Source organism: Heptranchias perlo, chromosome 22 (genome assembly GCF_035084215.1).
Source record: "Heptranchias perlo isolate sHepPer1 chromosome 22, sHepPer1.hap1, whole genome shotgun sequence".
Taxonomy (NCBI): domain Eukaryota; kingdom Metazoa; phylum Chordata; class Chondrichthyes; order Hexanchiformes; family Hexanchidae; genus Heptranchias; species Heptranchias perlo.
This window is the reverse complement of record NC_090346.1, coordinates 34,665,726-34,692,930: the sequence shown is the minus strand read 5'-3', so window position 1 is coordinate 34,692,930 and position 27,205 is coordinate 34,665,726. Positions and strand designations below refer to the sequence as shown.

General features: G+C 42.7%; 1 protein-coding gene across 3 annotated transcripts in view; it reads right to left on the bottom strand.

Moving 5' to 3' along the window:
• Positions 1 to 27,205, bottom strand: part of LOC137340636 (myosin-11-like) — a 149,866-nt gene that overhangs the window by 6,430 nt on the left and 116,231 nt on the right. For all 3 annotated transcript variants that reach the window (XM_068003223.1, XM_068003224.1, XM_068003225.1), the window contains 17 exons: positions 26,724 to 26,861; positions 25,819 to 25,942; positions 24,535 to 24,706; positions 17,090 to 17,302; positions 16,591 to 16,735; positions 16,146 to 16,352; positions 15,326 to 15,430; positions 14,799 to 14,951; positions 13,968 to 14,216; positions 13,449 to 13,661; positions 11,046 to 11,258; positions 9,062 to 9,223; positions 8,577 to 8,705; positions 7,971 to 8,059; positions 7,343 to 7,466; positions 3,948 to 4,156; positions 2,968 to 3,076 (listed from right to left, as the gene is read on the bottom strand). In XM_068003223.1, coding sequence (XP_067859324.1) covers positions 2,968 to 3,076; positions 3,948 to 4,156; positions 7,343 to 7,466; positions 7,971 to 8,059; positions 8,577 to 8,705; positions 9,062 to 9,223; positions 11,046 to 11,258; positions 13,449 to 13,661; positions 13,968 to 14,216; positions 14,799 to 14,951; positions 15,326 to 15,430; positions 16,146 to 16,352; positions 16,591 to 16,735; positions 17,090 to 17,302; positions 24,535 to 24,706; positions 25,819 to 25,942; positions 26,724 to 26,861 — 2,754 coding nt within the window. The remainder of the gene's footprint in view (positions 1 to 2,967; positions 3,077 to 3,947; positions 4,157 to 7,342; positions 7,467 to 7,970; positions 8,060 to 8,576; positions 8,706 to 9,061; positions 9,224 to 11,045; positions 11,259 to 13,448; positions 13,662 to 13,967; positions 14,217 to 14,798; positions 14,952 to 15,325; positions 15,431 to 16,145; positions 16,353 to 16,590; positions 16,736 to 17,089; positions 17,303 to 24,534; positions 24,707 to 25,818; positions 25,943 to 26,723; positions 26,862 to 27,205) is intronic.

Genomic DNA, 27,205 nt, shown 5'->3' with positions numbered 1-27,205 from the left:
TCGATTTTAAAATTCTCATCCTTGTTTTCAAATCCCTCCATGGTCTCGCCCTTCCCTATCTCTGTAACCTCCTCCAGCCCGGCAACCCTCAGAGATCTCTGCGTTTCTCCAATTCTGGCTTCTTGCGCATCCCTGATTTTCATTGCTCCACCGCGACCGTGCCTTCAACTGCTAAGGTCCTAAACTCTGAAATTCCCTCGCTAAACCCATCTGCCTCTCTATACACCTCTCTCCTCCTTTAAGACGCTCCTTAAAACCTACCTCTTTGACTAAGCTTTTGGTCACCTGTTCTAATATCATCTTATGTGGCTCGGTGTCAAATTTTATTTGATAATCTTGTGAAGTGCCTTGGGATGTTTCACTATGTTAAAGCACTATATAAATGCAAGTTGTTGTTGTTGGCGGCAGAACATACCAATGTAGTCTTAACTGCGGCCTGAATTTGGGAGCAGGTGAGGAAGACATTTTATCGGGCTGCACGAAGTTGCCAAGCTAAGTGGGTAAAGGTGACATTATTTTAATGGATACCTTGACAGGCATTGATGGGGCCATCCCTGTTGTGGAAGGGGGTTGCAGATCTGTATGGAGGACTGTGCCCACTTGTATGATAGCATCCTTGGGGCATCATTGTATTCACATGCAGAAGTCTATTTGCTATGATCCTGTACAGTCAGGCAACGACATAAGAGTAGATCATACAGAAGCACAGAAAATGCCAGTGTACCTAGGTATCATAGAAACATAGGAACAGGAGTAGGCCATTCAGCCCCTCGTGCTTGCTCCACCATTCGATAAGATCATGGCTAATCTGTGATCTAGCTCCATATACCTGCCTTTGGCCCATATCCCCTAATACCTTTGGTTGCCAAAAAGCTATCTATCTCACATTTAAATTTAGCAATTGAGCTAGTATCAATTGCCATTTGCGGAAGAGAGTTCCAAACCTTTACTACCCATTGTGTGTAGAAATGTTTTCTAATCTCGCTCCTGAAAGGTCTGGCTCTAATTTTTAGACTGTGCCCCCTACTCCTAGAATCCCCAACCAGCGGAAATAGTTTCTCTCTATCCACCCTATCCGTTCCCCTTAATATCTTATGAACTTCGATCAGATCACCCCTTAACCTTCGAAACTCCAGAGAATACAACCCCAATTTGTGTAATCTCTCCTCGTAACTTAACCCTTGAAGTCCGGGTATCATCCTAGTAAACCTACGCTGCACTCCCTCCAAGGCCGATATGTCCTTCCGAAGGTGCGGTGCCCAGAACTGCTCACAGTACTCCAGGTGTGGTCTAACCAGGGTTTTGTACAGCTGCAGCATAACTTCTGCCCCCTTGTACCTCCTCTGATCCTCCTCCTCTTCCTCCTCCAACCAGAGCAATGGCCAAAGGGATTCCTTAAAGACTTCACAAGATGGAATATCCCTTGGCAAACAGTCCGAACAAGCAAATGCAGTACGGCTTTAAGAAGTTTATTATTCTGATTCAAGTCCCTTGTCCATGAGCAGCAAAACAGACATCAAGGAAAGCACCTACCCTGCTGGGCAGCTGTCATATTTCAGGGTTTTTTGACCCTTTTTCCACTGAGGATTTGGAATTGTTATTTTTAATGTTGGGTTTTCAAAATAGTGTATTCAGACAATTTAAAAAGGAATGCTGGGGCGATAGATAGTTCAAGTGCTAATGAGCTAGTCTTGATGTCGTTTTCCCATAGACTGTAAATAAGCAATTCATTAGCCTGTCTCAGCACTAGATAAACACCTCATGGCCATTGTATTTATAAGTATTTGATCCTTTTTGTGGCTTTGAACAGAGCGATATAAGACAGATGCTGGGAGAAAGGCTTTTGAAACAGAATGCTGCACAGCTAAATTTTTAAAGAGACAGCTACGAGAGCTTTCACGAAACGAAAAAGGTAAGAATTGCTGGAGGAACAGCTGGAAGTCATCTTGTTTAAGCCAAGTAAGTTGACCCACTGATATGGAGTAGCATGGCATGTTCTTTATTTTGTATTATCATGTAATAAGTTGTATTGCTTGAATGAAGTGTGTCCGATCTAACTGCCATTCGGTATGTATACTGTGAAATAAAGCAGCTTATTAATTCATATCGAGCCTTGTCTCATTTAATGTTTGCTGACTCCACCTTCAGAGAGAGTGAAAAAGCATTTGTGCAAAAGGTGCGAATATCCAGTTGAGAACACAAGAGGATGCTGTTGTTATGTCCCTGGGTCATGCTGTCTTGCAAGTCGATATTGGACAGTGTGAATCAACTCCCATAAAGGTAACTGCTTATGGGGACGACTGACATCGCTGAACCCGAGAAGGTACCTCTGGCAGACCTGAATTTGTAACAGCAGCCTTACAGGGAAAATATGCAGCAGGTAATGGCAGCAACCAAAGGAGCCGGCTTTAAATAGAGAAGCCAATAATTTTGCGGCCTCTGTTGCAGCGCCCGTTTGAAATGGAATCGAGTAGTCCTGCTGCATTATGTGCAGGACCTCTCATTAAAATTAAAATTGGTGTCTTGATGAACCATGCACATGCTCTGTGTGTAGGCTCCTAGCATACACACTGCTTTGCAACCATGTAGGCATGCATGGTGCGTACTGGTTGTACAGCAGGCTCAGAGCTCTGCCCCAGTTAATGTGGAGATCCGTCATCTGCCCCCAATCACATTATCAGCCCCATTATATTTTCATAATATTATACAGATACTTAACATATTTAAAGTTTATCAGAAAGTTCTGAGCACCAGCACAATATGTTGGTTGTAACTAAAATTCTTAATTATCCTTTGCAAGAGATAGGAAATACAGTTCCAAAATTATTCACTCTGATAGTGATTTCAGTCTTTAGAACAGTTCCTAACTTAATACAAATAAAGTTTGATTGAAGCACTTTGGGGTGTCCTGGGGTCATGAAAGGTGCTGTATAAGTACAAGGTTGTTTTTGGCAAGTTCAACATTACCTGATCTTTATACTGCTCCCCATGTCTTCGCTCATCTTCCACCTGCATCAGGATCTCTTTCAGTTTCTTCTCTGTACGACGAGCTACCTTGGTGGTTGCTTGTTTCTCCCTGAAGAGTAAGATGTACCATGTGAAACAGATTAAGAAACATTATTCTAGTAACATGGCAATTAGTACTACTAAAGCCTATCAGTTGCAGTAGAACAATTTGTCTGGCTTGTGACTGACTTGTATCGAATTTAATTACATCAAGATTTCCTAACATAACAAAGAGCAAGTTGCTATTTAGATTTTAATACCAACTGGATTGTCTTATTAAAAAAAAAACTAACCAGTCTATTCATGTGTACGATCTGTAGAAATGTACAGTCTGTAGAAAAGTAATCCAGTGTACACACAGGGAGGTACAAGGCTTAATCCCATAATGGTTCAAACACACAAACCACAAGAGTGAAGCTTAATTGGTTTATGGGCACTCGTGCAATTGCCAAAATTCAACGATTCCCTTAAGCTACTTGCCAGTTATTACTTATTCCTATTTATGGTGTATTGATCTGAAATACAATGTTCAATTTGCAACCTTTGTTTTGAAGGTGGTGGGTGGATTGTCTATATTTTGCAGATAACAGGAATATAAAGGGAACAGCAACACATACCTAAATGTGCAGTACATCATGTGACAACTTTTTTTAAGCTAGGAATATCAAGGAAAAAAATTATACATGGTATAATTGTGTATTGCACTTTGACTACAGTGATCCCTCACCGTGAAAACCATAATGCTTTTCTTGCCAAACTAAGGGAAATCTGGAGTATCTTAAAGCTGCAGCATTAATATATTGGAAGGTCATTCAGTTTTTGTTTTGGATTCATCATTTCTTATACCTCGTGTAACAGAAGAAAACTAAATGCAGTATAACACCTGCAAATAAAGATTACTGAGCAAAACAAAGACAGACAGCCATGCCAGGTGCTCTCACTTTGCTTCTGTCTCGAGTTGCTCTTCTAACTGGGCGATCTTTGTCTCCAGAGAGGTTATTGTTGCTTTGAACTTGGACTTGACTGTCCCTTCCATTTCCTGCAGCTTGGCCTTCAGCTCTTTGTTCTGCCTCTCGAGCTGCTGGCGAGCACTGTCGTTCTTCTGATTTGCACTGCGCTCAGCGGCCAGTTCATTGGACATCTGTTCAGACTGACAATTAAAAAGAAACATTGTAAAAATTCACAAACGTAGTGGCAGAAAAATAACAGCAACAAGAAGCATTGATTTTCTTTAGAAAAGGCATTTTCATGCTGCATGGAATTTTCTAACTTTTTTCCTTTTTTTGAATTCATTTTACATTGCGTCAGAAACTTTATGAAGTATGTGTGCTTGTTATACTGTCCAGCTTTTATCCACACACACAATGGCAATTATGGGTTTTGGAAGCTTTTCTTGAATGACATAAGTGTTATTTTAAAACCAGGTTTAACAGACGATGCACTCTGGTTTTACACCCAAAATTCAATCTAGAACACTTGCTCGGAGAATCCTATTGAAAAAGGATTAACTCAGGAGTACCCAGTGAGTAACCTATCTTGCTAGGTTCTCTGGTCAAATTCTACCAATATCATTGGTGTTTGAATGAGCTGATTGTGTAAACTCTTTTATCTGCACCAAATCTTATTTCTTTTTCATTCCCCTCCGAGGGGCTGTTCACCCATATGCATCTGCTTTTATCCAGGAGAACGTTGCTACCTTGTAAGTCATTAGAGGGATCACTTGCTGCAGGAAATGATGGAGAAAGGGTGATTCTATTTGTCTGTACCAATTATTGGTGGTGGTGGTTGGGAAGTGGAGCAGTGTGCTGGTAAACAAATGTAATTCTATATTTAGTACTGAGGATCCGTGCTGAGGCAATTTGCTTCTGCTTTGAGCTGATGCACTGTACTTCTTTGTAGTGTGCCGTCTGGTGGCCTATATGAAAAGCCCATGACGTTGAGTATAAACTATCCCTGGAATTGAACTCGCAGACATTTCAACCTGATAATTTTATGAGGGTGAAGGCTTAACTAAGTGAAGTGTAGCCAAATTGGCCGGGCACGCGGGGACTACTTTAGGTTCCCAAAAACTTTGGGGTGTAGATAACCTCTGAGGCATATCTGGGACTCGCAAATGCATTTTTTCCATTCCTCTCTTTCCATAAAAACTTTGTGCAGCTGCTCCCATGGTTGAAGTCAGCCTTTAACAGCTTCTCTTACACACTGACTGGTGAATCAAACCCGGTGTCCTGCCTCTGTACTGTCGCAGTGGGTGAGTTTCAGACATGCATGTTCGGTTAATCACAATGAAATGTTAACCGTGCATTCAATGACAGATGAGAAGGTAATTGGGGAAGCAGCAAAGTAGAAAATCTTGTGAACGTGGTTCATGATGATAAGCAGTCGGTGCCTTGTTTTAAACTAAAGAATCTTACAACACCAGGTTATAGTCCAACAAATTTATTTTAAAATCACAAGCCTTCGGAGATTATCTCCTTCGTCAGATGAATGAATGAAAAGGTTCTCAAATCGCATATCTTATACTATGTTGGGACCTCCTCGGAAGACAAACACGGGATGCGGCCAGCAGAGTACCCTTCGTCGTCCGGTACTTCCCTGGAGCGGAGAGACTACACCATGTTCTCCGCAGCCTTCAACGTGTCATCGATGACGACGAGCGCCTCGCTAGGGCCGTCCCCGCGCCTCCACTGCTCACCTTTAGGCAGCCACCCAACCTCAAACAGACCATCGTTCGCAGCAAGTTACCCAGTTTTCGGGAGGGCGGCGTCCACGGCGCCGCACGGCCCTGCCACGGCGACCTCTGCAGGACATGCCAGATCATCGACACGGATACCACCATCACACGAGAGGACGCCACCCACCGGGTGCATGGTTCGTGCTCCTGTGACTCGGCCAGCGTTGTTTACCTCATACGTTGCAGGAGGGGATGCCCCGGAGCATGGTGCATTGGCGAGACCATGCAGACGCTGCGACAACGGATGAACGGACACCGCGCAACAATCGCCGGGCGGGGGGGTTCCCTCCCAGTCGGGGAACACTTTAGCAGTCAAGGACATTCAGCCACCGATCTTCGGGTGGGCGTTCTCCAGGGCGGCCTTCGAGACGCGCGACAACGCGGAATCGTCGAGCGGAGGTTGGTGGCCGGGTTCCGCGCCCATGGGGACGGCCTCGGCCGGGATCTTGGGTTCATGTCACGCTGCACGTAACCCCACCAGCAAAAAGGGGGAAAAAATTTATATGTTTTTTAAAAATTCTCTCTCTCTCGCTGCTATTTTGAGTTTCTTTCTGCCTGCCTGTTTAATAGACACAATGTATATCTAGTGTACTGGGACGTGCTGTTCTCCGTGACTGGCCTGTTTGAATAACAACGACACCTTTTGATTGGTGTGATGCTGTCCCAACATAGTATAAGATATGCGATTTGAGAACCTTTTCATTCATTCATCTGACGAAGGAGATAATCTCCGAAAGCTTGTGATTTTAAAATAAATTTGTTGGACTATAACCTGGTGTTGTAAGATTCCTTACATTTGTCCACCCCAGTCCATCACCGGCATCTCCACACCTTGTTTTAAACTGTCATAAGTATTTATTTGTTTAACGTAAAATACACCGTTAAACTAAGCAAGACATTAAGTGTATGTATATTAAAAATGTGGGTGACAATTAATGTTGTGCAGGTGAGCAGGTGCTTATTTAAAGCATAGGTGAGTTGGAAAGTTATATATTTTCTTGTGTCCAGTGCACCTCCATCACACACTAGATGTCACACTTTGTTTTTGCATCTTTGTAACGTTGTAACAATCTTTACAAAACAGAAGGAAAGCCCTTCATTGACTTGCAGTCTGAAATTCAGATGCACTTTCCACTCTAAAAATTCGCTCACTAAACAACAATTCAACTCTGGTTTACCTGAAGCTTGCAGCCTTAGAGTTACGGCCCAGTTTAGCAGCAGAATAATATAGTGCGCATTACATAGTATAACATTCATGTCCTTATTAAATAGTGAATCATCTGAATTACTGTGAGCAATGTCACAGTAAGTTTTCCAGTACATAAATATCACCACCCTGTCATGAAAAGGTTTGTGGTTATCATCTCATTTCTATTTATGTAGTTACAGGAACTTTGTGTGGGATATTCACAATATTTAGTTTGTGAGTTACAATGTGCATATGTTTTTGTATATAATTTTATTACTGATTAGCTAACTGATTTTGAAAATTTTCTAATCATCTGGATAATCAACAGTCCAATTATCTGCTTTATGTGATCACAGCGAGGAGATGTTAGATTAAATGAGCTGATGTGATTCTGAATTTCTCCACCACCTTACCTGCTGTATAACTTTCCTGAGACGGTCATTCAGTGTTTCCAGGTTGCTTTGTTCCTCTTCCAGCTCTTCCTCCATCTGCGATATTCTAGTCTCCAGACGTCGCTTCTCATCCAAAAGCGCAGACCTGTAAAATTAAAAAAATGCAGCTGGATCTTTTGTCCATCAGTGCCTGATCACATTGAATGACAAACTGATTTAGAGGTTTCAGAAAGCATTATACATTTTATTGCATCTAACTTTTATATTTCATGAAGACTGGGGAGCTATTTTCTTTACATTTACATGATAAAGATAAATTTGAATTCCAAACAATTAATTACATTTACACCCAAATCCACCAATACAGTAAAATTGCATTCCAGAAAACCTCTGTGAAGTGATGTTGCGGGACAATATTTAGATCCTGATTGAAGTGTTGTCAACTGGTTTATTCAATATAATGTAATACTTTCAGATGAGGTTGAAAACAAATCTACCACATGACTTCTCACTTCATGGCTATGGTGACCGAGTCATGAAAGCACATCAGTCACTTTAATGTGGTGTAAAGAGTCACTGGTCATCGCTTTTTTTGTATTGTTACTAAAATTAAGTCTTGCAATTCTGTAAAGATCTTTCTGGTACACACTTTCCAGATATGTTGGCTGCTAACTCCTCTGCTAATTCTTCCTTCTCCTGTTCAGCGTGACGCCGAGCGCGTTCTGCAGCTGCCAAATCCTTCGAAGGAGGGAAAAAAAAAATTTAAACAAAAGGAAAACTACACATTGGAGACGTTACTGTGATAATCATGTTTTACAAGAAACCAAATGCTGCTGCTCCGATTAAGGCACCTCCTACTGAACATTCAGGCATTATCACATTTTAGACTTTGACTGTTTCCTTTTGTTTTTTTTGGTTTAAGAATAGACTGGAGTGTCCCTTTAACAAAAAAAAATGCATGGCTGTCTAAGATATTCTGAAATTTGTTTAAATGCTATGACTTGATAATTTAGTCTTGTACCTTATTTAGTGAAATTTCTGGGTATTTGTTATCACTTTACTGCTTATCAACTCAATTCTACACCATCAAATAATTATATTCCTGCTCTTTCCTTCCAATAAACATTCTGGTGGCGTTGTTAATAAGTTGTCCTTAGTTTTGCGTCATACCTTGCCCAACAAAGAAACTGCCTTTCAGACTAGAGACTTACAAGGGTAATTCCCTTTATGACCTCATTTATTTCCTTATGTTTACCTCTTGGAGTTGGAGAAGATCTGCCTCCAGACTCTTGGCTTTTTTTTCATTCTCTTTAGCCTGAGCCAGGACTTCTTCTCTGGTGTTCCGAGCGTCTTCAAGTTCACGCTGGTAATCCTTCATCTGAGCCTGTTGTTGAACAAAGCAGAAACTTTATTTGCTGAGATTTAATCCTTACCGATTTATTTTATGCTCCATCTTCATAATAAACACATGACTGTTCACTTGTTCACACAAACCAATCAGCTGTCTTAAAATGGACAAACATAGACATTTTGTTTTTAATAATCTAGATTATGTATTACAATCTTTTAGATTTAATGGTGGGACTTCAGAACAATGCTTCTTTACATAAATGAAACCATGCCATGATTAATAGTAGTTTCACATATATAAAGCTATCAGTGAAAACTGCTTAATCCTTGGTATGGTTAAAACCAATCAATTTTCAAATGGTTCTGGTTGATCATACTTTAATCACCCACCTGAAGTTTTTTTAGTTGCTTTATAGCCTCTTCGCGGCCCTTGATGGCAACTTCAACCTGGCCTTCAAGGTCACTTAAATCAATCTCTAACTTCTTCTTGGCGGCAGCTGCCATTGTGCGTTGTTTACGTTCATCTTCCAGCTCAGTTTCAAGTTCGTGGACCTAAGTGTAAACAACATTTGATGTGGTGACTTTAATATTTATCCCCTTCAGAAATTTGTTTTGCTGACCCTGCAATCCTACAGTCATTTTATTAGTCACCTGCATTTAGAATTACCCTGAAAATGTGTCCTTAGTAAAGCCACTGCGTTAACTATGAGATAAGTGATACAACATCACCGATCTGACGTCGAAGGGATAACAGTTGGCCTGCTTAAAGGAGAACACCTTCCATTATTTAATGTCACTTATGTTTTTATTATATCTAAATTCCATCAGACCATTTTCTTTCCATCATTCTGAAAAGTCTTGCCTTTGGTTTTATTGTATTACTTCATTAGTTACATGCAGAAAATATGATTTAAGTTGTTTATTATTTTCACTGTAAAAATAGAAAAAAAATGAAATATTCAGATAGATTTTGAATAAAATTACAATTAAACACAGTTTATTCATACTGTGCTGCATTCTATGTATGTATGTCATATTGTAAGTATATCTAATCCTAGCTTTGATGTTGATCGACTATCATGGTTAATATTGTGCACAGATTCACGTAGAAGGCAACTTATTTTGCATCATACTAAAAGGTTTCACGGCTATGGTGGTATAGGACACTCCCACAAAAACTGTAGGATATCAGATCATGTCCATGATTCCCAATCTCAGGTGTGCCATAGATGGAATACAGAAAGGCTGGTGAAGACTGGTGTATGGATACATGCACTGAATTCACAGGGAGGAGGATGGGTCACTTCAGATGCACTCATACATGTTCTAGAAATTGGTTTATGTCCAGCATGGACAGACACCTTGGGCTAAGTCACCTGCCTGTTTCCTCTGCCAGTGAATGGTGCATGGCACAGCAAGATGAAAAGGAAGGGAAAAAATCAATTGGAAGGGGCAAACCTATTTATTTCAACAATGGAAATCTGATTATTAATAAGCAGAGTTATGTTTGATTTCTTTCTATCTCTGCCACAAAGGAGAGATTATGAAAGTACTTGTTCTTTTCTAATGCAATTTATTTACTAACTCAGGAGCCAATATGCTTTATTTTGTAAATCAAGGGAAAGATATTGTTCACACCAATTTTAAAATAATTTATTATGAATTCAAAGCTTGGTTTAATATTAATTTCAGAGAGTCTCAGTAAAGAACTCAACACTGACCTTGTTTTTGTTGTAGTGACATAGCTTCTAATATTAATCCAAATTACATAACTAACCCTATACAAATTTAAATTACAAAAACAGCCAGTTCCCATAATTCTTACTGTTGTCTATTTGGATGAAATTTAAATAGATGATGTTATGATGCATACTCGGGCCTGTCAGCAACATTATCTTTAGTTTTCTCTGGTTATCTCTCCTTCAATCTCTCCCTCTCTCTGCTTCTCACTTTTTTTCACTCTTGTTCCCTCCCACCTTACCACCAGGTCAAAACACCCTTTAATGTCTGCTATCCAAATCTCAGCATTGGTGCTGCATACAGGTTTTATTTTAAAACGACTGCTGGGAATCTCACTATTTTGTATAATTATGTTTCATGTTTCTCACTTGATCTCAGTGACCATCTCAAAACTATGAAATTCCCTGGCACTATTTTAAAAGTGAAGAAAAATGGCTGCACAAAACCCTATAGATCAGTAGCACATGCGTTCTCCTGCCCATAGCAGAGAGGAAACTTGATTTCCCATTAAATATAGCAATGCCTATTCAAATGGGAGCATTACCTTGAAGCCAAAGTAGATAATTTATCAGGTCAGAAACTTGAATGTTGAATGTGTTGTGTTCATGAGTTCAATTTTGGTCAATCATCGTACCTGCTTAACAAGCTGCCTCCTCTTTTCTTCATTCTGCTCATCGCGGGCCTGCAGTTCCCGCTCAAACTGTGCTTTCAGGGCTTGCAAATTCACTTCCAATCTTAACTTAGCATCCTCTGTTGCCTGGAGCTCATCTTCAAGCTCTTCTAACTGGGTCTTCATCTCCTCGACTTGCTGCTCCAAGGCACGTTTAGACTTCTCCAGGTCATGGACCTTCAGTACAAAGGAATAATGCGTGGTAATAAATTATTAGAAAGAATAGCTTCCAGACAAAAAGAAAAATTGTGAAAGACCCTTTTGTCTTTCATAGAGGCAAGAATAATTTTCTAAACATCAGCACTATGCTTTCAGTTTATGATGCTAAAATCATTATCTCAAACACACCTTAGATCTTAAAACTTTGCTTTACCATGGTGTAGTTAGAGTGGGGAAAATATGTATGTGCCTGTTAAGATTTATTTTGGATGTAAGTTCCAAGTCTTTTTTCTGCTATCTCCCTCTGTTATGGGCCTCAGCGCTACCTCCTACTGCCATGGAGCAACGTGGCCCATGAATTGGTCAGGAACAGAACATGACTGGACCTGCCAATGTGTCCTTCTCCCACGATGAAGCACCTTTCCACTTGTAGCCCTCTGAGAATAGTTAAATGCTGCTGAATGATGGCAGGTAAAACCAATGTCTGTTGAAGCAGGGGCTTAAGCTTTAGGCCATCTGGTTGGAGCTTTGCAGACATTAAAGCTCCATTTTGTTATTAACGCTAATCAAATTGATAAATTGCCTTTGATAAGGTATCTCACACTAGGTTACTTCACAAGATAGAATCTTGCATCAGTAGAAATTTGAAACGCTTGTTTAGGAATTGGTTCCAATCCCGCAGCCAAAAAATTGTAGTTAACGGATGTGATTCAGCTTGGAGACATGTTACTAGTGATGTCCCGCAGGAATCAGTCCTAGGCCTGCTACTCTTCTCGGTCTTTATTAATGACCTGGAAAGCGGTGTTAGGAGTATGGTAAGTAAGTTTGCAGATGACACCAAAATCTGCGCAAGGATTAAGATGGTAGAGGAGTGCCACCTTCTCAAGGGCAATTAGGGATGGACAATAAATGCTGGCCTTGCCAGCGAATCCTATATCCCATGAACGAATTTTAAAAAATCAAATCCAAAAAGATTTAGATGTGCTAGGGGAACGGGCCACACGTTGGCAAATGGCGTTTAATTTAGATAAATGTAGTGTCATTCATGTTGGTAGGGCCATCACAGAATCATTTGCAGGGAATACTGAAAGAGGTTCAGAGAGAAAAAGATCTTGGTATTATTGTGCACAGATCACTAAAGGTCCATAACCAATGTAGAGAAACTGTAGCTAAAGCTAACAATGTTTTGGGTTGTATTAATTCAACCCAATTCAGTATTACTCAAAGGACACCATTTTGACACTATACAGGTCGCTAGTCAGACCGCATCTGGAATACTGTGCCCAGTTTTGGTCCCTTCCCACGTAGTGGCTGATATAGTGGCCTTGGAAAAGGTCCAGAGGAGAGCTACAAGAATGATTCCTACCTTAAAGAACCTCAGCTACTCAGATAGGCTCAAAGACCTTGGTCTATTTACTTTAGAGCAGCATAGAGTTAGAGGTGACTTGATAGAGGTCTACAAAATAATTAAAGGGCAGCATAGCATCTCTAGTGATAGATTATTCTAGTTTAACAGGCTGGGGAGGACCAGGGGACATGAGTTTAAATTATGTAAGAGAAGGAATAGACTGGATGTTAGGCAGTTCTTCTTTTCCCAGAGAATTGTGAGCCTCTGGAATACACTGGCGGCTGGTGTGGTGAGTGCTGACTCTCTGCATGTCTTCAAGAGGGAGCTGGGGCAGAGATTGCATCAGATAGAAGGCAAGTGTCTTTATAGATAACACTTGGTCCATGTGAGCTCCTGGAATTGTTTTGATCACCTGAGGGGGTCGGAGAGGAATTTTACAGGATTTTTTTTTCTATAATGGCCCTAGGTTTTTTTTTCTCTGCTTTTTTGCCTCTCCCAGGAGAATGCATGGCTGCGGGGTGGGGAGGAGTGGGGGGGAGTGGGGGTGGGGGGAGGGGGGAGGTTGGGCGATGGAAGAAGTGTTTAGCCATGATGGTCCGGCCATCATGGTGTGGGGCAGACTTGATGGACCAGCTGGTCTTTTCCTGGTCAATTTTGTATGCTTGTAAATAGAAACCTAAATGTACTTGTGCAAAGGAATCAGCACTTTGGTCTGCAGTAGATCAATATTACATACACTTAATACTTGCTAAATAGTTAGTTTGTTAGATAGTATTCTGTATTTTGATGATGACTTCACTCTCCCCATTTGTCTTCAGCCCATATTGAATTTCATGTTGCACTTCTGCATTTCTACTTACATTCTTTCCTACATCATCTTTGGAGCTCACAAGATCTTCCATCTCAGCTCGCAGCTGCTTGTTGACTCTTTCCAGGTCATCTTTCGATGCCAAAGCCTCATCCAAAGCACGTGTCAACGACAGGGCCTTTGTCTCCTTTTCACGAGCATCAGCCTCTGCCCTGTCCCTTTCATCTGCAAATTTAGCAGAGATATTCTTCTCTTCTGCCAGCATCTGAAAGAATGAAGAAAGCACATGTCTTAACTGTAGATTATTAACTTTATATCAAGTCAACAGCTTTAAATTTGCAGTATTTTATGTACAGAATCATGAATTTCAGTTTCTGAAATTATTTGAATAAAATAAAAAACATTTGCTTAGCTAACTGGCCTGACTGCACCTATATTTTACTGTGTAGTTTTATTCCAAAAGGCTGTCCTATTGGAAATGTTCACTGAATTTATAAAAGCTCTTAAAAAAACAATCGCCTAATCTTGAAGTTGGCAAATACAAACTGTTTGTTCTGCAGAAATGTTTTACCTGATCAAATTTCTTTTGTTTCTTCTCCAAATTGGAAACTAATTGCCGCTGATTGTCCAGGTCCACTAAAAGGTCATCCAGCTCCTGTTGCAACCTGTTCTTTGTCTTTTCCAACTTGTCATAGGCTGCTGCCTTTTCTTCAAAGTTCTGGGTAATCGCTTCAATTTCCCTCTGAAGTTTCTTCTTTCCTTCCTCAAGACCCTCCAGTGTAACAGCATCGTCATTTAACTTCTTCTTAGCATCTGACAGCTATGAGGAAACCAATGCTCAAGTAAGAAAGGAGGTTGCATTTATAGAGTCCTTTATTACGTACTCAGCAAGTTCCAAATTGCTTCACAACCAATGAATTATTTCTGAAGTGCAGCTACTGTTATTATAACACAAATAACACAAAAAATATTGTTATAACAACACAAAAAAAAAAAAATGCATTTTTGTGCACAGCAAGATTCCACAAACAGTAGATGATCAGTTAATCTGTTGGCTGAGGGAGGAAAGTTGACGTCTGTGCAGTATAAGAATCTAGAAAGTTGTTCTGTGCACATGTTCAAGTTCTATCTCAAAGGTTAAGGAGCCGTTTTGGGAAGTATACTGTAACTTCTTTTGAATAATTATGTCAATTAAATGAATATAATTTTAATCAAAGCAACTTGATTTATCCAATGATAGCAGATAAAGAATTCTTTCAGGTGAGAGATCTATAAAGAAGCTAATAAATTTGCTGTAATCATGTGATTTAGATTCCAGGTAGTGTACAGAATTTGCTGGTTTGAAAGGTAATACCTAGGTGGTCTAGGCTGGCCTAAATGGCACTGCAAAAGCTTCATGTACCTGCACTGTCAAAGAGGACATCTGGCGTTCTAGGTTCCTCTTAGCTTCTCCCTCTTCATCTAACTGCTCTTGGAGGTTGTTCTTTTCATCCTCTAACTGACGCAAACGAGTGGACAAGTTCAGTTTTTGCCGAGTCTCTTCCTGGAGTAGTTCCTGCAGAAAAACAGAACAAAGTGCATTGTTTTATAATAGACTGAAAATATAACTTAACTGGTCAATATAATAAATTCTATTTTTTTTCACAAAGGCATTATTTCCGCATGCTCAGCTATTGTACAAAAACTCAGAGCTCCAAGAATTTACTTTTGAGCTTATAAACTTAATAAAATATTATAGTCAAGGAGAATAAAAATGATTTAAAAAATTTATGTAGACTGAAGGAAGAAAAACGTTTATAATCAAATTCTCATTAATCTGGCTTATCATTTTTTAAAAGGATGATGATGGAAAAAAATAAATGAATCTACATTTCTTTATACTATAATCTATATAGTTTTTGTAATATCCTTTTGTAATATCACACTTACCTGTGTGTCCTGAAGCTGGGAGCTAAGACTCGACACATCCTTTGCAAGTTTAATTGACTTACTCTCAGCTTCATTAAGAATGGTGGTAACATTGTCAAGCTCACTCTATAGGAAAAAAGAGGTCAAAGTATATAATTAGTGGAGTCATTTATTTTTACTTTTGTTCCAATTTTCTTCCCTCCTTTCCTAAAGGAATTGATTCATGCTGGGTACAGTTGCGTTGGTGGCCTGCAAATACCATACCCAGGCATCCATTCTTCATGCGTGAAACTAGACAGTAAGTGTTGGCAAGCTATTCTATCACACTGGGGAGGGCATAATGGCCAAAGCCAATCCTGTCCTTGCGCGTCATCCGCACAAATGGACTTTCCATCAAGTCAATGGATAGCAACCAGGAGCAGGAAGCTGCCGGATTTCTTTCTTTCCTGGCCTAGGAGCACCGAGGCCAATTGCAGGGCACCAACTGCCACCCCTAGCTGCAATCAGCTAATTTAACACAACCAATGATTCAACCTAGGCTTCCTAGCTTGGTACCACACAAAGCACTCCAAGCTGTCAGGGGAACCCTGATTTCATTTTGAACCCCATTGACAAAAAATACAACTTTCATTATTCTACAAACAACATATGAGGTAGAAGAATTCTTCTAGGCACCAGTTAACATTTCTGACTTCCCAAACGGAATGCTCGGTTGGGCGATTTGACAGGGGCTAAAGTCGACTGTAATGAATTATATTAAAATATTCCATTTACTATCTCAAACCCTTTATTTAACAAATACACATGAACTTCCAATCCGTGTAAGAAAGTTCACACTGACCTGCAACTTGTGCACTTTCTCGTTGAGCTCATTCCGAGCACGTTCTCCTTCAGCCACCTTGACCTGGAACTCCTGCACTTGGTTCTCCAATTTTTTCTTCTTGTGCTCTATTTCTGCTTTACCTGTGGACAGCACCCTGACCTCATTTGAGAGCTCACTATTCTCCTTTTCAAGAGCCTGTCTGTTTTTCTCAAGGTTAGCTCTAACCTGCAGAATGTAGAGAACATTTAGTTTAGGAAAGTACAAACAGTTTGCTCAACAATGGGCACATCCTTGAAATTTAAGACATTTCTTGTCTTGGCTTCTTTCTGGTAATAGAAAATACTCTGCCATGTTTTTTATCATTGACCTTTTAAGATGCTGACTGTTAGAAAACCTTTTCCAAAGTTATAAACTGTGTTTATACTCGGTGGGTCGGTCTTGTTGCCATTCATTTCTCACGTACCCGCTTTGCTTGCTCCAGCTGTTCTGTTATTTCTTCTACAGCTTGACCATGTTTCTGTCGCATTTCATGAATTTGAGCCTCATGTGTTCTTGTCTCTTCCTCCAGAGCTCTTTTCATCTCTGAAACCTCATGTTCTCGCTTAGCTCTGACCGTAAGAAATAAGAAATAATCTATGGTCTGAGTTATCCCAACTAAGTTACATTGATATTTCTCATAAGATTTTATCCATTTTGTCATACAAACAGATCTATAGGTGATATTTGTATTAAGTCTTCAATTATGTAACAAGTTGTTTTATTAGAAGTATATTTTGCATTAAATTTACAAAATCTTTGTGTCTAAGCTTGTAAATATTGTTTACAGGTTCAAAGGTCTAAAGATTATTGTGTGGAATTTCCCTCCACTGACTATGAAATTCAACTTATTATTCTAATAGTTTGTGGAAGCGTTTAGACATATTTGCTTGATATATTGCATCTATTTAAAAAATCTGCTGTACCTCAACTCTTGCTGTGTTGCTGTAGTGTCCAAAGTATCTTCAAGTTCTGTCTTCAGGGCTTCCAGCTCTTCACCTAGATCTCTCTTATGTTTCTCAGCCTTGTTGCGAGCTGCCTTCTCGGAGTCTAGATCTTCTTGAAGATCTGATATAAAGGCTTCCAACTCACGAATTTTCTTCAGAGCATTATTCTTATGTGCGATTTCTTCATCAAGTCTGCATAAATACAATACAATTAACCCACAGGAATTCATACTATTATCACAACGACAGTATATTGAACACGGGAAGAATGCTGCGAAGGAAAGACTAAAAGGTTTGCAACTGACTTTGATGATCATATATTTTCACAAAGACTAGATTAATTTACATACGAACATACGAATTAAGAGCAGGAGTAGGCCATTCGGCCCCTCGAGCCCGCTCTGCCATTTGATAAGATCGTGGCTGATCTGATTGTGACCTCAACCCTACTTTCCTGTCTACCTAATGGGACCTTTGACTCCCTTGTTAATCTGGAATCTATCTAACTCAGCCTTAAAAATATTCAATGACCCTGCCTCTACCAGTCTCTGGGGAAGGGAGTTCCACAGACTCACGACCCTCTGAGAGAAAAAAATTCTCCTCATCTCTGTCATAAAGGGGAGACCTGTTATTTTTAAACTGTTCCCCAGTTCTAGTCTCTCCCACAAGGGGCAACATCCTCTCAGCACCTACCCCTTCAAGTCCCCCCAGGATCTTTATATGTTTCAGTAAGATCACCTCTCATTCTTATAAACTCCAGTGTATACAGACCCAACTTGTCCAACCTTTCCTCATAAGATAACCCCCACATCCCAGGAATCAGTCAAGTGAACCTTCTCTGAACCGCCTCTAAAGCAATTATGTCCTTTCTTAAATAAAGAGACCAAAATTGCACACAGTATTCTAGATGTGGTCTCACCAATGCCCTGTACAACTGTAGCAAAACATCTCTACTTTTATATTCCATTCCCCTTGCAATAAATGACAACATTCTATTTGCCTTCCTAATCACTTGCTGTAACTGCATACTAACTTTTTGTGATTCATGTACGAGGACACCTAAATCCCTCTGTACCTCAGAGTTCTGCAATCTCTCTCCATTTAAATAATATATTGCTTTTCCATTCCTCCTGCCAAAGTGGACAAGTTCACATTTTCCCACATTATACTCTATCTGCCAAATTTTTGCACACTCACTTAACCTATCTATATCCTTTGCAGACTCCTTGGGCCCGATTTTACCAGGGGTGCGGGTTCTCGGCGGGTGGTCCTTCAGGCGCGTGAAAAACGCGGCGTGCGGATTGAGTGCGTCCCGCGTGCGATCGCAGGATAATTGAGGTAATTAGCCGTCAGTTACGGGGTCTCCGCTTCTCAGCTGCGCGCCGGCGGGCTGCGCATGCGCAGTGACGTCTGAGCGATGGTGGAGCTCTATTTAAAGGGGCAGTCCACCAATGCCCCTCCAGCCACAACCAAGAGGTAGCGCAATATGGATCAACCCAGGGGTAAGGCTGCTCCACGCTTCACAGACCACGCCCTCCAGGTGCTGCTGGACGGGGTAAGGAGGAGGAGGGAGACGCTGTTCCCCAGTGACAGAAGGAGGTGCCCTGGCTCCGCCACCAAGAAGGCATGGGAGGAGGTGGCGTCGGAGGTCAGCAGCAGGGGCAACACCACCCGAACTTGGATACAGTGTCGCAAGAGATTCAATGACCTCACCAGGTCCGGGAAAGTGAGTACACTAACGCACTCTGCCACACTCCGTCTTCCACATCACCTCAAACACCTCACAACCCCATCTGCACTGACACCACAGCGCTCCCGCAACAATCCTCACCCTGCCTGCACGTACCCACCGTCCCTGTCCCCACTCGACCACTACCACACACCCCAATCCCCATACAATGGGATGGCCATGTGGCACACGCATCCTCCCATCCATCTGCCACACGCTCAACCCACCCACACCAATGCTTGAAGCGTCTCACAATGCAATCATCACTCAATTACGCTTTTGTGTTTTGCCATCACAGGAGAAGAGATGCAAGAACGCCCGGGAAAGGGCACGCACCGGAGGGGGCCCGCCACACGAGGTGGCTCTGACGGACGCCGAGGTGGAGGCGTTGGAGATTAGCCACACGCTACATTGCCTGTCCGTGGCGGATGGCGAGGCTGGGTCTGCAGAAACGTCCGGTAAGGGAAAGCTGACACTCAGCACTTATGATCGCGAATGACCTTAGCATCACATGGCATCTGCCGCACCGCAACATTTGGCCACATGCCTGATATTGGCCTCTGTTGTCTTACAGGGCCGTCTGAGAGCGCCGTGTCCATTGAGGGCGATTCCTCAGACGACATGCCGGTCTCTGAGGGTCCATCGTCACATATGAGCCAAGCATCCACCAGCGCAGATACACACACCTCGGTGGGTCCCCCCCCTCAATTAGTTGGGATTGCACATGGTGAGTCACCGCGCACACGTGAGCATGAGCAGACCCTGGTGGCAGGGTCAGCCGCGGAGGGTCCGCGTCGGTGGGAGCACTCTTCTCCAGGCTCTGCTCAGCCGGACCCAGATGCTGAACCCAGGGGGCCACCAGTCAAAAGGAGAGTCGTCGAGGGGCACTAGCACATTGCCGAGGTACTGGGAGAGGTGCCACGCGCACTCTCCACAATCGCGCAGAGGATGGAGGAGTCCAACTCCTGCATGAGGGGAATGGTGGCACAGGTGCAGGAGGGTATCGCCGAGATAGTGTCGCAGGGACGTGAAGGCATCTCTGAGATAGTGTCGCGGGTAGGTGCGGGAATGTTTGCGGTGGAGGACAGGCTAGCCTCCCTCGAGCGTCACGCACAGCTCAACATTGAGTCCATGCAGGCCCTGACAACGGCTGTTCGGATTCAGGGTGAGCAACATTCTGCCGCCATAAACAGGTTGACAGATACATTGGAGGTGGCCTTGCAAGGTCTCACACACGTCATCCAAGCTGCCGTCCAGCAGGGTGGAAGGGGTGATGTGGGCCTAGGCCATGAGAGGGAAGATGGTGAACGGGGACATGGAAGTGGGGATGCTACTCAAGGTGCCCCCACGTCTCACCCGTTGCCCCCCTCTCAACCAGTGCCCGCAATGGTGCCTCCTCTCCAGGAGGAGCAGTCTGTGGAGGTGCCCTCACGGGCACCGAAACCCAGGGGGCGTCGGCCCAAAGCATCTACCCGGTCAGGGCACGAACAGGAGCAACCTGCCACTACCTCTGCTGGAGCCACAGGGGTAGCACCACGTAGGGGTTCCCAAAAACGTAAAGCCAAGGTTTTGTGAACACACAGGGAATGCACCAGGGTGTCTGTCGAATTGTTATCTTTTTATTTCTAGTCCTTGAATGGACATACACAATAAACACAATTGTTGTCACCACTGCTGCCACCTCTTGTCCATTCTTCTGCGGCTTGTGCAATAGGTCCCTTCCGTGCGCCTCATCATGACGACGAGCACCTGGTCCCACCCATTGGGCATAATACAGTGGGTGCAGGAATACAGGCACCACTCTTCTGTGGAGGGGGCTTGTATGGACCCTCGTCTGTGCACGTGATGATATGTGAAAGCCTCACACAGTGTGATGTTAGGAGAACCGTTGGCATATGAGTGCCTCCCTGGCCTGACGAGCATGCAGGTGAGCCGGTGTTCGGCCCATGGGTCGTTCCTCCTCCTCTCGTTCGTACTCCTCCTCCTCCTCCTCCTCCTCCTCATCGTCGTCCTCAATGTGGGTGGCGGGTGTGCATGGGGCCTCCTCCAGCGGCACCCGTCTCTGTTGTGCCATGTTGTGCAGGGAACAGCAGACAACTATAATTCGTCCCACTCTGAGTGGCGTGTATTGGAGCGCTCCCCCAGAACGATCAAGGCACCTGAAGTGCATCTTGAGCAGCCCTATAGCCTGCTCAATTGTAGACCTGGTAGCAATGTGGCTGTCATTATATCGACGCTGCGGCTCGGTGATGGGGTTCCTCAGAGGTGTCATAAGCCACGTGTGCAGGGGATATCCCTTGTCGCCGAGGAGCCAGCCGTTGCCGGCGTTGGGTGCGTGGAAGAGGGGCGGGACGGTGGACTCCCTGAGGATGAAGGCATCGTGGCAGCTGCCGGGGTATCTGGCGCACACATGTAGGAATCTCTGGCGGTGGTCACAAATGAGCTGGGCGTTCATGGAGTGATACCCTTTCCTGTTGATGAACAGCCCTGGCTCATGTGGAGGTGCCCGTATTGCTATGTGGGTGCAATCGATTACACCCTGCACCCGTGGAGAGCTAGCCATGGCATGGAATCCAACCGCCCTCTCCGTCTGGCTGCGCTCATCCATGGCAAAGTTGATGTAGTGCGAGGCCATGTGGAACAACCCATCGGTGACCTGCCTATACGACTGACAGACCCCGGTGATGTCCCCGGTGGCACCCTGGAAGGATCCGGAGGCGAAGAAGTTGAGGGCAGTGGTGACTTTGACGGCAACGGGTAAGAAGATGCTGCTTGGTCCATCTGGGAGCAGCTCGTCATTAAGGAGGCTGCAGATGTCGGCGACTACCTGCCGAGTGACTCTGAGCCTACGTGTGCACTGCTGCTCAGAGAGGTCCATGAAGCTGAGCCTCGGTCTGTAGACCCTGTGCGGAGGGTAGTGCCCCCTGCGACGCATCTCTCTCTGCGGTTGCCCTCCCTCCTGCTGTGCAGGTGGATGTGCCACAGCACCGTGTTGTGAGGATCCACGTCTCTGAGGCGGACGGCGTGGACTGCGAGGCTGCTGAGGCTGGTCATGCTGTTCGTCCTCCGAGGATGTCAAGGCGGCCCCCATCTGGCAGCTGTAGGTCTGAGGGGTTGTGCACGGTAGAAAAGTGTGTCCTTGCACAGGGGTTGTGGTTCCACGTCGGTGAATCTTCTTGCTTGGAGAAGGGTGGTGGAGGGCAAGCGTTGCCCTATGTTACGGAGTGTCCTCCTGCGTTGGTGAAGGCTCTCCACCCCCCCCCCAACCTGTGGAATGCACCTTGGCAGCTGCCACAGGCTGCTGGCTGCAACACGTCCGTTTGGAGTGAGAGTGTTTCCCCCAGTATGGGAAACAGTCTCAGTTCAAGGTAAAATCCCACACTTCCTAATAAAACAGCTCAATCAGGTCAGTTAATGACCTGAAATAGCTAAATAAATACTCTCAAGTGGAACCCCACTGGCTTTAATTGCCTGCGGGATTCCCACCAGCGGGGGCTGCGCGTGCACGCCGGCGCGTCAGCGTGGAACCCAGAAATGGGCGGGATCGAGGCGGGATCCGGTCGGGGTCCTCCATTTCGCGATTTTCGAGGCCCCCTCGCCGCGAACGCACCCGAGAGCGGGTGCTAAAATCGGGCCCCTTATGTCCTCTTCACAACTTAATTTCCTACCTACCTTTGTGTCATCAGTAAATTTAGCAACCATACATTCGTTCCCTTCATCCAAGTCATTGATTTAGGTTATAAATAGTTGAGGCCTCAGCATTGATCCCTGTGGCACTCCACTCGTTACATCTTGCCAAACTGAAAATGACCCATTTATGCCTACTCTCTATTTCCTGTTATCTAACCAATCCTTTCTCCATGCTAATATGTTACCCCCTACACCATGAGCTCTTATTTTGTGTAGTAGTCTTTGATGTGGTTCCTTGTCAAAAGCCTTCTGGAAATCCAAGTACACCACATCCACAGGATCCCCTTTACCCAAGTTGCTTGTTACTTTCTCAAAGAACTCTAATAAATTAGTCAAACACGATTTCCCTTTCACAAAGCCGTGTTGACTGCCTGATTTCATTGAGATTTTCTAAGTGTCCTGCTGTAACCTCCTTAATAATAGATTCTAGCATTTTCCCTATGACAGATGTTAAGCTAACTGGTCTATAGGTTCCTGCTTTCTGTCTCCCTCCTTTCTTGAATAGAGGAGTTACATTCGCTATTTTCCAATCTGATGGGACCCTTCCAGAATCTAGGGAATTTTGGAAAATTAATACTAATGCATCTACTATCTCTGCAGCTACTTCTTTTAAGACCCTAAGATTAAGTCTGTCATGATCTGGGGACTTGTCAGCTTTTAGTCCTAATAATTTTTTCAGAACCCTTTCCCTGGTGATTGTAAATGTTTTAAGTTCCTCCCTCCCTTTCACCTCACAATTATTTCTGGCATGTTATTTGTATTTTCTACAGTGAAGACGGACGCAAAATATCTGTTCAATTCATCTGCCATTTCTTTGTTCTCCATTATTAATTCCCTGGGTGGTATGAGTAAATGAATGGTTCACAGATTGGCCATGATGTAGCTAATGGTGTGCCCCAGGGATCTGGGTTGAGACTTTTGGTGGAAATAGCCTTAAAAAGGCAAATAGGATTCTGAATTTTATATACACAGGCACTGAACACAAAAACAGGGAAGTCCAGATGAATCTGTACAAGACATTGCTTTGGCCACAGATAAATTATTACATGAAGTTTTGGGCACACTTTGTAGAAAGAGTACCGGGGTATGGAAAAGCTACATTGTAGATTTACTAGGATTATACCAGGGATGAGAGGGTGTAGTTATGACGAGAGACTTGAAAAACCAAGACTATTCACTTGAGCAGAGAAAGCTATGAGGAGATGTCATAGAAATGTTCAAGATTATGAAAGAGTTTGTGAGCATAAATAGTAGATTATTTCTATTCATTAGTGAATCAGTAACAAGCAACATAAACTCAGGACAGTACTAAAAGCACAAAGTGGGAGGCTAGAAGAAATGTTTTCATGCAAAGTGTTATCATAAATAGCTACTTGCTTTTGAGAAGGAGTTAGATAAACACATGAAGAGGAATATGTTAAAGTGTATGGGGAGGAGCAGCAAAATGAGATTGGAGTAGATAGCTCCAATGTGAAGCCAGTACTGAAATTGCTGAAATTTCTAATTCTACTTGTCTACATCGTTTATGTTTTTAAAAATCATCACACAGGATAGTTCAATATTGCTGAAAACAGTTAGTTTACAAGGTCCTTCGACCAGACAACAGAGATTAGCTTTTTAAAATTGGCAAACCATTACTGCAGTACGACGCAAAGTTTGAACTTTGTTAACGCATTTGATTTTTTAACTCTGAGTCAAGCATAGCTTTGCTAAAGGAAACAACATTTTAATATTCTGTCAAAAATGACTCAATTCATACTGTGCAATAATAAATGGCACAAAAGGCACAAGTTTTATGTCATCAAGTCATTGATGTATGCTGGTCACCGATTAGAATACATTTTCAGCTGTGCAATCAAGGGAGCTGACTTCATAATAATGAATGTAATGACAAGAGACTGGGCTATCGATTGGCTATACTGTTTCATGCGAAAAAGACTAACACCCTTAAGGTGAAACAAAATGGAGTACCACAAGTGGTTGGATTTGGTCGCCCTTTTTCTACCTGTTTATAGCTGCCTGTAACTCCTCCTCTTTCTTAGCAAGCTGCATCTTCAGGTCAGCAATCTGCTGCTGGAGTTCCGCTAGTTGGTCGTGGAGATCAGTGCCCTCTCCCTCTAACTTCCTCTTTAGTTTCTCCAGCTCCTGCCTGGTCTTCTCTTCCTTCTTGAGCCGCACTGTAATACGCAGGGATCTCATTATAATCTCATGAGTACCAACAACATTTATTCAAAAACATGCTCTAGGTGGTGGCTTAATATTAAGTTACATTGCAAGCCTTATACATTCTAGTGATTTTCAATCCAGAAGGACATCAACTGCGGAGAGGGTAAGAAAAGAAATGGATGTTACATGTTAATGAGCAAGGGCCCCTTTTGGTTTTGAAGTGACCAACTGCAACAATACTGAATAAATATTATACTGAAGAAAGTGGAAAATATAAATCTTTCATTATGTAAGAACGTGAACAAATGGATACCTACATTTGTAAATCCATAAAAAGCTTATGACAGTAGAAGCGCATTAAATCAACCACCTGGGGGCACTGGTCATAATGCTTGACTTAGCCAGGTGGTTAAGTGAGTGAGTACAGTCCACTTGTGCACTGGGGTCCGTGTGATAAGAGGAATAGCTGTAGCTGTACCATGACTGCTCATTCTCTTAATGCAAGAGGTGGTCCTACATTTCTACTGAGGCCCACTTTAAACACTGTACCTGTTTACTTGGCAAGAGGTCGACTTCATGGGGCGAAAATGTGACTGTGACTATTAAAACTACAACATTTGCATTCTTTAATATTAATTTTAAAATTAGGTCTTTGTAAAGGCAGTCGACTTAGCAAAGTAACAGATTTGTGAGATCCTATTGTACAAAAATGCTAAAATGGATTTGATAAAGTAGATACAGAGAAGCTGTTTCCTGTGGTGGGGCATTCCAGAACAAAGGGGCATAATCTTAAATTAGAACTAGGCCATTCAGGAGTGAAGTCAGAAAACTTTTTCTCACAGAGTGGAAATCCAGAATTCTCTCCTCCAAAAGGCTGTGGATGCTGCGTCAATAGAACATTTTAAGACTGAGATCCATAGATTTTTGTTAGGTATCAAGGGATACGGAGCTAAAGTGGGTAAATGGAGTTGAGGTACAGGTCAGCTATGATCTAATTAAATGGCGGAACAGACTCGAGGGGCAGAATGGCCTACAATTGTACAAGCAGCATTATACTGCAATGGATAGTTCTTAATATTTCGGTCAAATTACCAGTTGCAATAAGTAATATAACTCCTTTTACCTTCTAGTTCGGAAATCATAGATTCATGTTTATTCTTCAGTTTTGTCAAGTTCTTTGCCTTTTCTTCCTCTTCTGCAAGATTGGTGGTAAAGTCAGCTATTCTCTCCTCTAGAATTTTCTTCTCCTATTATTGGTACAAAATTGGGATTTTGTTAAATCCAGGACTACACGAGTGTGTTTGTACATGCTGTGCAAACGAGTAAGTGAAGATTTTTTCAAGCCTTGATGATTCATTGAAGAATCTTATCATAGAATGTTAGAATGTCCTAGCACAGAAACAGGCAATAGTCTGTGCCAGTGTTTTCTCTTCGTGTAAGCCTCCTAGTTTAATCCCACATTCCTGCCTGCCCACCTTGCCCTTTAAGAGCCCTCTTTTTTTCAACTGAGCAAACTTAGAATAAATGGAGACTCTGTGAGCCCTGTAAATCCCCCCTGTCATTTCTACATGTACCTAACACCAGCACCATACAACACCTGAGTCAGGTCCAGCTCACAGAGACTGTAGGGTCAATTTAACCTAACTCATCGGGGGGGGGGGGGGGGGAAACCCACAGGATCGGGTGGAATGTCAGCTTTACACCCCACCCAATATTACTCTCCATTAAATTTAATAGAGAGTAAAATTGGGCTGGGTGTAAAACCAACATTGCACCCCATCCCAACAATTTCCCGACGGGCATGTTATTTTAAAATTGTCCCCTTTTGTGGCTGATCAACTGATTTGAGAGTTCAGAGATACTGGCTTAATAAAGACTTAGGAATCTTTAACGTCCAGTCCAATCGTTTTATTTCATTTAGTCCGCACTTCTTTTAACAGATATTTACAAACTGTGATTTACACGAGAATTCAGTGCATGTATCTCTTCTAGGGCAGTTTCTGTTAATACTGCAAGACAGACACTGACCTTTGCAAATTTGTTATTTTGGTCTTCCAGCATTATGATATCATCATCCATTTTCTTAAGTTTGGCCTCGACGGTCACTTTCTCGAGTTGCAGCTTTTGTCGTGCAGCTTCCTCCTCATCCAGCTGTTCCTCCAGGTCCTTTAAAAAATAATATTTATTTGTGGCCAGATATTTACATAACAATAATTTTCATATTTTGTCTGAAACCCCTGAAAATCTTTTTAAAAAAGCTCAAACATAAAATGGACTCAATCGTTAATTAAATTTGTAATGTACAGAATGGGCAGGTTCTCATCACTAAATCACTTGGACCCTCCCTGACACTCTTAGTGGCAGAGGTCTGGTGAAGTAATACTGGAGTAAGCAAAGACTTAATGTGGTATGTGAAGGTCTAAATGATCAATTATACTAACTTTTGCCATTAATAAGGTACTAACAGACAATCATTTGTATGTACACAAAGGGATCGCACAAGGAGGATG